The 14,922-nt window shown below is 34.7% G+C and overlaps 1 protein-coding gene across 1 annotated transcript in view; it reads right to left on the reverse strand.

Annotated features, from left to right (window-relative positions):
• The window catches only part of TUSC3 (tumor suppressor candidate 3), a 182,181-nt gene that overhangs the window by 20,597 nt on the left and 146,662 nt on the right, over positions 1-14,922 (reverse strand). Inside the window, exon 7 of the mRNA XM_082863857.1 lies at positions 8,177-8,240. Within this exon, the coding sequence (XP_082719983.1) occupies positions 8,177-8,240 (64 nt within the window). The remainder of the gene's footprint in view (positions 1-8,176; positions 8,241-14,922) is intronic.

Raw genomic sequence — 14,922 nt, forward strand, 5'->3', positions numbered from 1 at the left:
ACCAACAGTGCACAAGGGTTCTGTTTTCTCCACATCCTCGCCAACATTGTTATTTATTAACTTCTTGATGATAGCCATTCTGATGGGTGTGAGGTGGTATCTTATCGCGGATTTTATTTGCGGTTTCTTGATGATTAGCGATGTAGAGCATCTTTTCATCTGTCTGTTGGCCATCATATGTCTTCCTTAGAAAAGAGGAAGTCCTCTTCAAGTCCTCTGCCCATTTTTTAATTAGGTTGTTTGCTTTTTGATACTGAGTTTTATGAGTTCTTTGTTTATTATGATATTAACCCCTTATTGCATATATGATTTGCAAATATCTTCTCCCATTCAGTAGGCTACCTTTTCATTTTGTTGATGGTTTTTTTCAATGTGCAAAAGATTTTTAGTTTGATGTAGTCCCACTTGTTTGCTTTTGTTTCCCTTGCCTGAGGAGACAGATCCAAAAAATTAACACTAAGACCTATGTCAAAGAGCATACTGCCTATGTTTTCTTCTAGGAGTATTATAGTTTCAGGTCTTTAATCCATTTTGAATCTATTTTTGTATATCGTGTGAGAAAGTGGTCCAGTTTCATTTTTAGCATGTAGCTGTCCAATTTTCCCAACACCATTTATTAAAGGGGTCGTCTTTTCCCCATTGTATATTCTTGCCTCCTTTGTAGATTAACTGACCATAAGTGCACAGGTTTATTTCTGGGCTCTCTGTTCCAATGATCTATGTGTCCGTTTTTGTGCTCATACCATACTGTTTTTATAATATTACCAGAGCTTTTTAATATAGTTTGAAATCAGGGAGCACGATACCTCCAGCTTTGTCATTCTTTCTCAAGGTCGCTTTGGCTAATCAGGGTCTTTTGCAGTTCCATGCAAATTTTAGGATTATTTGTTCTAGTTCTGTGAAAAAATGCCATTAGTGTTTTGAAAGGAATTGCATTGAATCTGTAGATTGCCTTAGATAGTATGGACTTTCTAATATATCGTTAAAGTCAGTCAGGTAATGCCATTCTTCTCCTCAGAGCACTCTAATAGCTTTCCATCTCACTCTGAGTAAAATCTAAAGACCTCAAAATGACACCAAGGCTGTACCTGATTTATATCCTGACCCACTTCCTATACTTCTCTGCCCTTGATTGCTCTGACTTATGCCCTTGGTATTCCGCCAACAAGAGGAACCCCTCTACCTCAGGATCTTTGCAACTGCTACCCCACTGCTTGAATACTCTTTCCCCCCAATGTCCATGTAACTCACTCCCTCACTTCCTTTAGGTTTTTGCTCCAATGACATCAGAGAAGCCTCCCTTGAACTCTGTACTTCTTTTTCCTGCTTTGTTTTTCTCTATTAACATTGTTTTTTAAAGAAATTTTAGATTCCGTATCTTTTTAATTTACTTATTGTCTCTGTCCTGTCACTACAAATGTTAGCCCCCAAAGGGTAGGAACTTTGTTTTGTTCACTATCTTACCCAGTACCAACTACTCTTTGAACTACTCTTTGATGTAGATACTGGAAGATCATTATTATCCTCGGCTTACAAATAAGGAAGCTGAAGCCACCAGAGAGGTCCAAATAACTTGTGCAAAGCCACAAAGCTAGTGTCTAAAAGTTGGAAACCAAAAGAACATAGAAGGAATGAAGTAAGGATGATGAGAAGGTTAGATGAAAATAATGAGGGAGAAGCAAAGGAACAAAATAGCTAAATCTATTTTAACATAATGTATAAGCATAAAATTTTATGTCAAGTGAAAATGTTCAAAAACAATATAATCTCATCTCTTTAAAAATAAATAAGAGAAATGCAGGGAAAGAAAGATAATAAAAAGTTGAAAGCAACTGTCTTGGGGTAATGAGGTTGTTGTGGGTTTTTGTTTTCTACTATTCATATTCTACATAGCAGTAGTTTGCAAACTTTTTATCTAAAGGGCCAGAAAGTAAATATTTTGGGCTATGCAAGCTGTATGGTGTATTGTTACTACTCAACTCTGCTATTGTAGTGCAAAGTAATCATAGACAATACACAAATGAAAAGGTGTGGCTGTGTTCCAATAAAACTTTATTTATAAAAGTAGTAGACAGGGGCTTCCCTGGTGGCGCAGTGGTTGAGAGTCCACCTGCCAATGCAGGGGACGGGTTCATGCCCTGGTCCGGGAAGATCCCACATGCCGCGGAGCGGCTAGGCCTGTGAGCCATGGCGGCTGAGCCTGTGCGTCTGGAGCCTGTGCTCCGCAACGGGAGAGGCCACAACAGTGAGAGGCCTCCGTACCGCAAAGAAAAAAAAAAAAAAAAAGACAGGCTGGATTTGGCCCTTGCTGGTCCTAGTTTGCCAACCCTTGCTATAGAGGATCTAAAAGACCATGCCAAAGATACTATAAACTATTATGTCTGAGAGGAAGTTAGCTTTGCTCTTATGTGAAAATAAAGAAATGAAAAACTTAGTAAACCCTTGTGTTATGATCTTGAAGTAGGAATTTTAAAGCAAAGGGATTACTAGATACAGGTGTTATGTACAACTCCAAGATAAAATATTTTATTAGAAAGCAGCAGGGTCAGGAACCAAGTGTGAGTTTGTACTCAGAATGTTTCCCGCAAAAGTGAGTAGGCTTTAACAAGGAATGAGCTGTGAACCTACTTTAAACTTGATGGCTGTAATTAAGATATATGAATTAAACTAAAATGGCTTTAAACTTGCCAACCCCTCCTCTTTTATTTAAAGATACTTTTAAACTTAAGGACTTTGAGTACTGAGAATTATTTAGCTTAAGTTCTACTGTATCACTGAAAACAGTTTTGGCTAAAAGAGAGCCTACATAATACTTATCATTTCGGGAAAAAAAATCACATTGGTAACATAAACATTCTTAGATAAAGGACTGATTTATAGACAGAGGAATAAGCTTGAAGATTATCTGTCAGAGTTAATGTGTAGGTCTTCCTTCCTTGGGTGGAAGGCTGAATGACTAACGAAAGGTCCTACAAATCTCTAAGAGATTCTATGTCTGACTCTGGAATAACAGATGCTTTTCTGTCATTAAACTGATGGGTGTAACCATTTGACTATGCTTATAAAGAGTCTCAACATTAAAAGAGAATAAAAGAGATGTAAATATACACTAGATAAATTATAATGTTCCTGAGACTTTTCTATTGCTCTGAGATTGTTAATGCCTATGCCTACACACACACACACACACACACACACACACACACACGCCCTTGTTCTACTTCATGTATTACTTTGCACATTTGCATTGATTAATATCATAGCAATATACACTCAACTACTGTGTACTCCCCAGTTTCTCTCTTTATCCTGTCAATCACCTTCTTACCATGAAAAAAGTCAAAATATTGATATGATCCTACATAAAACAGAAGTTGCTGTTTGTGTAAATTATATACAAAACCCAGAGGCAGTGAGCATCCTACTGAACTGGTGACACATACATTTGCATTACATTATAATCCAGTCTCAATTGCGCATGATGTTGGGTTTACTGTTGCTCCTAGGAAGAGAATCAGGACTGTCAATTTAAAGATAAATGCAAACAAATGTTGAAAAAAGTCAGCACATTATAGAAGACTTGGTCTTCTATCTAAATCTAAAATATCAACTTGCATCCGTCACTGATTTTCTTCTACAGTATGTTTCTCCTTGGATAGAACACATTAAAATAAAAGAAATATTTGCTCTCTATCATAGATTGAAAACAAATCAGAGTAAAATCATACTCTTTCATAATAAATGGAAAACAAATATTTTTCTCATAGGAAAAGCAAATATGAACCATGTAAGAATACATGTTTTTAAATATTTTAAAACTGTTATTATTGCTAGTAAAACCTTTGCCTTTTATTTCAGAACTTTTACTTCCAATTGGCACTAATCTCATGTCATCTTCTTGAGATTACAGAACTTAGAGGATATGCAGAATTAAGGGACAGGTCAGAATTTGCATACTTGACAGTAAAGCCAATCCTGGAACTCATTCATGTGTCTTGTTTCACCTAGCACATATAACGTATCTTGGTGATTGAAATTTCTTAGCAAGGTATGGGAAGATATTCATTATCCAGCCAACTAACCTTTCATCAATCTGCCCTTCACAGTTTGAGAATACTCTCTCATTTTATGTTTTTGTACCTGTTTTGTACCTGTTGCACCTTCCACTGGAATATTCTCGCTCACTCATTCTCCACGTGGGGAGAAACCCTTTTTCTGCTGTATCAAAACCCAGCTGGAAAGTCCGTTCAACTTCTGCAGGCATCAAGTTGCTCCTTCCAAGCACTGATTATAGGATCTGGCATACCAGATTAAAATGATTTCTCTATCAGTCTACCTTCTTGCAAACAGCAAATACCTTATATTTTCATTACATAACTAAATTAAAAATTAAAAAAAATTTTACTTGGAAAAATATAAAGGATTATATGAGTTAGTCTTAGTTCGTATATTCCTTATTAAAACGTCATAACATTGTTTTATTCCTTTTTAAAATAGTTTTCTCTCAAAGACTGCTTAGGACTGTTCTCCCCCCGCACCCCCATAAGGTACTGAAATAAAACACTACTAAAAGGGAGAAAAATCTTACTTTTACTAAATGTGAATCAATAACCTATGATAGCAAATGAATCCATCTGTTGTTTCTTAGGTTTCTTTTCAATAAAATTTTGTATATAGCAATTGCATCTAATGATCTCGCTTACTAAATTAGGAAGAGAAAACCAAAAGGCATAAATGTTCTCTAAACAAAAAGCAACCACCTGGAATTTACCTTTTTTTGTTGTTGTTGTTTAAAGAGAAAAAATATACATGCAAATTACAAAAAAATTACATGATAAGTTTAAACAATATCGGTAGACTCTGCCAAAGAAAAGTAAAATCATAAAGTATATATAAAAAAAGAAATGATTAGATACTGGCTTCTATTAAACTTTTACTGATAATTTTCATGAGTCCACCATTTTGAAAGACATTTTCTCTTTTCATAGATATCTGTAAATAAAAATAACAGGAGCGATAAAGCAACAAATAGTTACTAGTAGCAGAAAGAAAATAGGGGCTTTTAATTCTGTGTATTACTGTTAAAGCAATTATACTCCAATAAGGATGTTAAAAAAAAAAATCTACATGGAAGACTTCATAATGTTTGTGAAATTTCTTTGCATCCTAAATCTCAGCTTGATGTCAGTGAGCCAGGAAATGAAACCTTGGGGAATTCCTGCCATACAATGGAATGATGGTCTCAAACACACCTTTTCATTCCTTTTGCTAGGTACTCCTGATGTATTTATAGGCTGTTTGGAATAAAGTATACTGCTAAAATGCCACATCATGGATTGAAATCAGATAGAAAAGAAAAAAAAAAAGTCCATACAAATAAGAACCAAAAAGTTACCTCCAGTACATATTCCCCCTTTTCTGGAGGTTCTCTTCTGTGGTTTCAGTTACCCACAGTCCGAAAACATCATATGGAAAATTCCAAAATAATTCGTAAGTTTTAAATTGAGATTTAAATGTCATTCTGAGTAGCATGATGCAATCTCACACCTTCCTGCCCTGTCCCGCCCGGATGTCAATCATCCCTTTGTCCAGAGTATCCACGCTGCATTCACTACCCATTCATTTGTCACTTAGTAGCCATCTTGTTACCAGATAAACTGTCGTGGGATCACAGTGCTTGTGTTCAAGTGACCCTTTTTACTTAATAATGGCCTCAAAGCACAAGAGTAGTGATGCTGGCAGTTTGGATATTCTCTTACTGTGCCTGATGTATAAATAAACCTTTATCATAGGTATGTATGTATAGGAGAAAATATAGTATATGTAGGGTTCGGTACTATCCACAGTTTCAGGCATCCACTGGGGGTGGTCTTGGAACGTATTTCCTATGGACTTGTGGGGGGACTGCTGTACTGTGTTTTAACACAAATGTGTTTTACTTCATAAAGTAACTTATATAATTAAAAGATAAATTAAGAGCAAATATGGCATTACCCTTAATTTTTTTAATAAGGATGAGATGCTCCTAGAAATGTATTTGCAAATATTTTATTTCCTCACCTCAGTTCCCTCTAAATGTGCAGAAAGTATTAATCTCTTATCCTATGAAAGCTGGAAAAGAGAAACCACGTAGTTAACTTATCAAGATCACAAAATTTGAGAAGGGAATTGCAAATACCTACATTTAAGTAAACAATCTGAAACAGACTAGAGCAAAAAATACTCATCATAGTACCTTCTTAATTGTGAAGCCACAAAGCACATAGGTAATTAAGTAAATGCAAGGAGTGGGTTACAGATATGCACAGTTCCATGAAATGCACTCAAGTATGAGTAGCCAAGGATGAAAGGAATAAAAATGTTGAGAACTGATACAGAGGAAGAAGATGGTCGATGTTGTTTGGTGGGTTTCAAAAAGATAGTGTTTAGTTCCCCTCTAATAGAAAATGGAGTCTTAAAATCGCATTTAAAGCTTCATTTCCAAGGTCAGATCTTCCAAAGGTATCATTTTACTATCTTGTTAATTACACATGATTAATGGGCTCAGCGAATCACACTCCAGAAAAATTAATCCATTATGTTCCCAGTATAACTTTTAGAATTCTGATAAATACCATAGGACTATGTTTTCGTTTTGTTTGTTTTGTTTCTGGTCATCTACGCCTTTGCCAAATGTTAAAAGAATCAACCAGTAAATGTTTATGCATGGTATCTATGACCAGCAAAGTTTTGAGTGAGAAAGATGGGAAAAAATACAACAGGAAAAACCAAAGCCTTTAGTGAGTGCTAGATGGTTTCTTTGTGCTAGCTATCTCATATTCCACAGAGGTGCCCGTGCGGTTAGTTTACTAAACCTGGTGTTACAAATGAGGAAGTTTGTGAGTTTCTTGAGAATTGGGAGTGCTTTTAAGAACCTCCCACTCCTTTCCTCCACTATAGTTAATACAAGTCTCAGTATATCCTGGCACCTGATGCACTGTCCAGAACATATTATGCAAGTAAAAGAGAACTAAAGGTGGCATATACATATTTGCTAGGTGGATTAAAGAGTGCACTGTTATAGCACAACAAAGTAATAAAATACAAAGCTTTAATGCTATTAAAAGATAGTCTTTTCCACCCAGAATAAAATTTAAAACTTCAAGATGTCATGGCTGACACTTATTCATGAAATCCTATAAATAATAATACAATAATATATATAAAACCTGTACAACCAGTAGACTATTAAAAACAAAACAAAACAATTCTAATCCTAGTTCTTCCTCCAACCTAAGGCAAATCCATTAAATCTTGTCGGTTTTAGTTTTCCTAGCTATAAAATAAAGTTTTGGCCTAGGTGAGTCCTAAGAATTCTTAAAGGTTTAAATAGTTATGGTTACATCAAATACTGGAAAATTTGGTCTAGACTGCTTCATTTGAATATGAATCTCAGTAACCAGGAGAGTAATCAAATTTTATAAATGACACTATAAGGCACACTCTAAATCCCGATAATGACTCAACACTTTCAACACTAAATTTAACATACAAATATTTCCACAGGACTCACACAAATGTCAGTGTTCCCCCAAAGTACAGTCTTTTGCCCCAAAAGTAACCTTACTTCATTCTAGTCATATTTAGTTTTTAGACATGAACCTTACCTCTTTCCTATCCTATCTTTTTTACCCTTCTACCTCTAAACCATAAATTGTACTGTTATCTGATTCATAACATTTAGTCTGCCATGTTCCAAAAAGATGTCGAATTATCCTAAATCTCCCTCTTCTCACTTACTATAATATTTAAGGGAACCAGTACTAAGATAATTTTTTTATCCTGCTTTTTATATCATAGGACACTTTTTTCTCCCCATTAAGATCCTAAAGGGGAAAACCATACAAACGTCACAAAAAACTCTAGCCAGAGATAATCAATGCAGAGCAAAAGCTATTCTTCATAATTCAGTAGTCAGTTAAAAAAAAAAAGAGAGAGAAAATTACAGTCTGTTAATGATTCAGAATTTAAAAAATTACAATGCAAGAAAAAATAATCAGCATAGGAATTAGAAAATTAGTCAAATGGTAAAGTTTAAAATTTAATGTCTTGAAAGTCTTGATATTAGAAAAAAATCAATTTGATAGCATGCAGCTTTGCTTTGTTCTTTTCAGTCCATCTGTGTTTTAAAGGATACTTAGTAGCAGAATAATGTGTGACTCTGCCACGAATTGAGCCTGGCTGCTCCCATGGATGTAGCTCTATAAAACAAGACAAAGAAGCGAAAATTACAATCTGGGCAAAAGCAGATCTTGGGTAGATTTTTTTCTTTGTATTGTATGTTTTATGCCTTGAAGATAAACAATGGATGAATCTATGAATTAAGCCTTTATTTATAGTTTTTGAATAAAATAATTATTAGTTATTTTTGAATAAAATAATTATAGTTAACTAGAAATAACAGATGAAAATGTTGCTGGCTGATGTAACTGTAAACTGTAGAAAGCAACCTAACATCAGAAGTAAACTTAATATAATTTGTTAAAAGGTTTTACCACAAACACATACACACAATGTAATGATTCTTCCAGAGTTACTGTAAAATGTACTTAATATAAGCATAAGGTACAAATTAGAGCAACTAAGTCTAATGACTCTCCATCCTTCAAAGTAAGTAGAAAATGACCTATCAAAAGTTATATGACTCTTTTCCACATTATCAAAGTTTTAAAAATAAGGAGATAGCTTTATCAATGCATTCATTTTATTAGAGAATTTCAACTGATTTTTTTCAAAATATAATTACTATAATTGTTTAACCCCATTGAGAAATGTACAGTGTCCTATACCTAGTAAGAACTATATTAGTTGATACCAGTCAGTTATAGAAATTTGACAAAAATCTCCATCCAGGATATTTTGCTGATTCCCACAGTATTTCTGCTTTAATGGAAAGAGTATTTAACTAGGAGTCAGAAAGTTATTCCATCTTGTCCTCAACCCTGGGCATGTCACCAAATCTCTCAGATAGTCAATATCCCCTCATCTAGAAAACTAGGAACGGGATTAGATGATTCCTACGATCTTGCAGAAGCATATACAGTCTTGTGTATATTGTCATCAATTCTGTCTTGGTATTTCCGTGCAAAGGCTACTCTTGATACTCTGATCTAAACTGTCTTTGTTTCCATCTCTAATTTCTCAGTCATTTGTAGTGCAGCTGCCTCATCCAAAGTTGTGTTTGGATATATTTTTAAATCACAGCTTCAAGCAAACTGACTAAAAAATAGCCGTTTCTGGTTTATTCACATTATAGCTTCTGAGGAATCCTATTATGTGTGTTTTCTTTTTATTCTATTAAATATTTACCAATCAATGACAGTAGTGTAGCAAGACAAATAAAATACTATAAGCCATGTGCTTGACATTACTTCATCTGATTAGAAACTAAGATCTTCAGAACTAAGAAATGAAGGTTTTATTCTAATAACTGTAACAGCATAGATAATAACAAATACAACCATACCAAGTGCTAATAACAACTACCATTTATCAAGCACTCATTGTGTTTAACACAAGCTCTACATGCAATATCATTTAATTCTAATAACTGTAACAAAGTAGGTATGCTTTGGCATAAGTTCCTTACAAGAAAACAAAAAGTGCTCACACCAAACCCAGAGAGATGTGATTCTGAATTTTGATCACTGAAAAAAATGTAACTTATTTAAAAAGAAGCATTTATGACACCAAGAAAATGGCAAATGAAGACTAAGGTTTGATAGTGCCTGCTGTTACCCAAATGACAGTTTCAGTTCAAGGTCAAATCCACAAAAGCACTTTTGGTCCCTTCTTTCATTTTTAAAGTACATGATTGCAGAATGAACCAAGAGCTTGTCAACAGCTAAAGGAAATGCTGTTGTGATTATAATTTACCATCTACATGAATTCTTTCTGTCCAGTCTTTTCATGCAGTTTGACTCAAATTAGTTATGAAATTTTATTTGCTCATTTTCTTTCCCCCTTCTTGCATACGTCATGAAAAATTACCTGTGTGAATCCTTTCAGCTTTTTTCAGTCCCTTATTTACTATCTCCCAGTACAAGAAGAGCAGACACTTGAAATTTAAGAAAATATTTAAGTGATAATCTCTCACTCGTCTAGCATATGACTCTCATTCTTTGCAACAGAAGTACTGCAATAGCAAAAAGAAGAAAACATGATGATTTATTATCAACATAAAATCAGAATGTAGGATGAAAATCCTGTATTTTCTTTGGCAACACTTCCAAGAAGTCAAAAGAGTTCCCTCATTGCTCTTAAATAAACTTATGTCTTTAAGTTTAAGTAATTAATTCTCATCCCTCCCACAAAAAAAAAAAACCCAAAACAAAACACTTCTAAATAACGGGTTAAAGAAGAAATCTCAAGAGACATTTAAAAATATTCTGACTAAATGAAAATGAAAAACAACTTATCAAAATTGTGGAATGTAATGAAAACAGTGCTTGGGGGATATTCATAGCATTGAATGCATATATTAGAAAAGAAGAAAGATCTGAAATCAGTAATCTAAGTTTCCACCCATAGAATGTACACCACCAAGAGTGAACTCTAAGGTAAACTATACACTTCGGGTGATTATGATGTGTCAGTGTAGGTTTGTCCTTGGTAAAAAAACAAAACCATTTTGGTGAGTGATATTGATAATGGGAGAGACTATAAATGTGTGAGGTCAGGGGATATATAAGCAATCTCAGTACCTTCCTCTCAACTTTGTTGTAAACCTAAAACTGATCTTAAAAAAATAAAGTCTTTTTAAAAAGAAAGAAAAACAAAGTTAATCTTGCCTATTTAAGATTTGCCAGTAGAAGAGCCACTGCTTTCCTGGTCAAAGCCTATAGACAATGAGGGATCTGTTTTCTATATATGATAGAATCAATCCTTTTTTTTTTTTTTAACCATGTAACTTTAAATAAAGAAGATGCTATTTTAAGATATATTAGTTAGTAGGAATGCAGTAATGACACCCTAGGCCTGAGTCTCCTTGGTATGCCCAGGTACCCAGAACTAAAATGAAATCACCTTTATTATTTCCTTCTCAGTTTCTTTCTGAGAATACTAACATCCAGGAAGAGATTCTTTTGAACTATTAAGATATACTATCTTATTTATTTAGTGTTAAATTTAATAGAAGTACTTAAAGGCATTCTGTGATCTTCCCACTGTATGACACTATAATCTTGCTTAAGATGGAACCAATTACTTGAGTCTTATAGTAAAAACAAAGTGTGAGAGCAGGCAGGTAGGCAGACGGGCAGGCAGGTGGGCTTCTGCTGGCAAATGGGAGTATCCGGGTCACCTGCTGGTGCACAAAACGAGTGGAAATCCCGAGGTACTTAGCACTCTGACATCCTAATAAAAGATTTCTCCATTTCTTGACAGGTACATATTCCTAGCCCTTTCCTTAGGGGTCCTCTTTTTATTCATCAAACTACATAAACTTCTCTGAGGTAGCACTAGTTCTTGCTAGGCTGCTACACCAAATGGCAGATGTGATATAGATGATACAATAGCTAGGCGAAGTCCTCCTGGATTTACCTAAGAGATATAAATAGGTATTATCTATATCCTGGTGGCCAAGAATGCCACTGTGTTTGATTTCCCCAGGCTAGGAAGGGTATGATTGGTCTTAATCAAACCCTTCTCTACAGAAAGTTGTCAGCCCTGCTAGTACAGTGAAGAAATGGCTGTCCTTATAAGCTTGACCTGAATTACAGTGTCAATAAGACTGGTAGTTCACATATTGTAAAGGCGGGAGGGGAGGGGGAGAAAAAGTAATAAAACAGAACACCAAGAACAAAAAGCTCCAATCGATACTAAGGAAATCCTCAGCAGAATATGCTGAAATAGTTCATTATAATTGGCCCTCCCTAGAAGGTCAGCCAATGAGAACACAGAGTGCAGAGCTGGAAGACTCTGCAGATACTACAAAACAACCCTAAGCCCCAGACACTAGTAAGACAGCTACTGGGGATAAACTATGTTTGGAGAAGCACCTTTTACTTTTTGAAAAAAACTGATAATATGACTGATGAGAGAGCTTCTCATATTCACTGTGCTTTCAAAATGTTGAGAGGTAAAAAATGTGACAACGCAGTAAGACTAAGTTTCTTCCAAGTGTACGGCAAAAACTTAAAAGGCCCTATGACTCAGCTTCTAAGCAATTTTAGTAATTAATATTTTCCTGAGAACACATTTCTAGCCTTATTATAGATTTTCTTTTATTCACTAATGAAAGAAAATTTGAAATGCACAGTATAATTACTCTCATAGAATTTTTTTGGTAACTAAAGTAGTAAGTTCAAAATGAAAAGTTATGTTATATTCTTCATTTTAAAATCCAACAGAACAGCTTTTGATGTGAGATGAACTGAATATGTAAATCTACAATGCAAAAGTTTTGGTAACTCTGTCATATCAGATATATATGAGAAGTATAATTTAAAAAAAATATGTGGGCTTTTTTCCTTTTTATCTTTGGGAAAAAAATCAACCATCAAGGAACATTACTATTCTCATGTCATTATTGTAAATGTAATCTAAAATTCAAGAACAACAACAACAAAACAACTAATGTAGCTTAAAATTTACATGATTCTGTGTTAAAAATAAAATCACCCATTTCATATCACTGAATATTTTGCATCATCTGTGATTGGTGTAAGAAATGCATCAGGAACAGAGTTTCTCTTTTGCCCTATTCTAGCTTTGCAAATAATTTAAATGTTTTCCCCCAGGAAAGCCATTTAACCTCTCTTTAATTCATTTCCCTGGTACAGATCATTTTTTGTTACTTATGGGGCTACTAGGTGATAAAAAGATGGTATTATCAAGAAAAATCTATAAAATGCATTTAAACCAAAAATAAACAAGAAAAGGACCACTGTCTTTTGAAGCATAGTCTCTTATATTTTTCCTCTTTTTTGGCTTATCTGTGAAAATGGACATTCACATTTTCACTCTTAGTGCTCACATGATAATCTTTGATAACCCTATATATGGAAGCATCTTCACATGGATGAAAGTACCCTGGGTGGCTAGGCAATTTTTCCTTAATTATGAATCTTTTAGCATATCTATTAGATCATCCTTTGATCACTGTTTGTACTTGGTACTTTTTCCTGTCACTGCCTCACTGATTGAAACATGAGTAAAACACTGCTCAGTCTGGGTCCCAGTCATGCTGGACTACCCGCTATGACAGTTTTTCTAGTCCAGTTCTTCGGACAGCTTTAGTCCTTGAAACTTCTCTTATATTGTCTTAAGAATGATACTCGCTCTAAAGTTCACCTAATGCCAACTGCTTTAAAAGTCCAGTGTCATCCATTTTCTCCGAATGTCCAGGATCACTGCATTCTGAGGAGCAAGCCTGGAAAACCACTGCCTCTATGTCTTTGACATCAGAGACTTTATCTTGACATTTGATGTGAAATATAGCACAATGGTAGGATAAATGAAACCTGTCTAAAAAATGAAAATGATGCTGATAAGGATTCAGATATTAGATCCATATAACACTGTTGACAGTACCACGGCTCTGCAGGCCTTGAGACTGGCTTTAACTAATGATGGCTGCAACTGGTTGAGCCTGCTCATTTGGCAAATGAGACATCAAATTCTTGGTGTGATTCTCTATTTCTTTAAGCTTAATATTTCAAGGCTTCAAAGTAATGGCATTCATCTAGTATATTTAATCATTGTATACTAACAATGTGAATCCAGGTATATGAGAAGTATTTTGCATGTAGAGGCTAATATACAACTTCTGGTTCTTCCATAAAAACTTTATAGCACCAAACACAGCGATCATCTTCAACAGAAGTACCACACTGATGGCTGGGAACTCTGGCTAGAAACCAGGCTGCTAGCGGTGTGAGATGGGGTGTGTTACTTAACCGACCTATGGTTCAGTTTCCATATCAGTAAAGCAAGGATGCTGGAATAATTTAAAGCTTTAGAAAAGTATGACATGAAGTAAGCCTTCATTAAGTGTTGGCTGCTGTTATATTTATTTATTCAACTGGTGTTTATTGTCTAATATGTGATAGGTACATTTCTAGGCACTTGAGATAACAGTGAACAGAGCAAATATCCCTGGCCTCATGGGGTTTACAGTCTAGTGTTTGTGCACACATGTGTGTGTTGGGGAGAGAGCCAGAGAAAGACAAAAAAAACAACATAAGTACATAATACACATATGTATATATAAATAATATAAAATTAATTGTATACAGTATTAGCGATACTGATTTTGAGGGAAGCACACACCAGGCAAAGGGAAATCATGGCTGGCGCGAAGGCCTTAAGGTAGAAATGTGTTCAGGGACCAGAAGGGTCAGTGTATTGGTGAGGCCTTAGATTTTACTCTGAGTCACATGGGAAGCCTTAATAGGTAAGTTTTGAGCAGAAGAGTAATGTGAGCTATGCTGAGAATAGAGTATAATGGAGCAAGGATAAAAGCAAAGAGATGAGATGGAGGTTACTACAGTAATCCAGATAGAAGATGCTGGTAGTGTAAAGCAGGTTGATGGTAGGTGATAACAAGTGATCTGACCCTGGATATATTTTGAAGGAAGAACAACAGCATTTCTTGTTTGCTGTGTGTTCTTATGCAAAAGGAGATCAAAACTTTATAACAGATATAATGTATAGTAAAAATTTAGTTATTTCAAAGTTCAAATTCATAGTAAATATATATATTCCAGTATTTATACTAATATATAGAACATTTACATTCAATTGGGAATACATGAATCTAAAACAAAATCTAGGTGTTCATGGGTTTATTAAAATAAAGAGGTCATTAAAAATGGTAACATGTACTTTAATTAGTAAGGACTCTGTAATTGAAATATAGAAAAGTTACATTATTTGTCCATG

This window comes from Leucopleurus acutus (genome assembly GCF_964270905.1).
Source record: "Leucopleurus acutus genome assembly, chromosome: 21".
Lineage (NCBI taxonomy): Eukaryota > Metazoa > Chordata > Mammalia > Artiodactyla > Delphinidae > Leucopleurus > Leucopleurus acutus.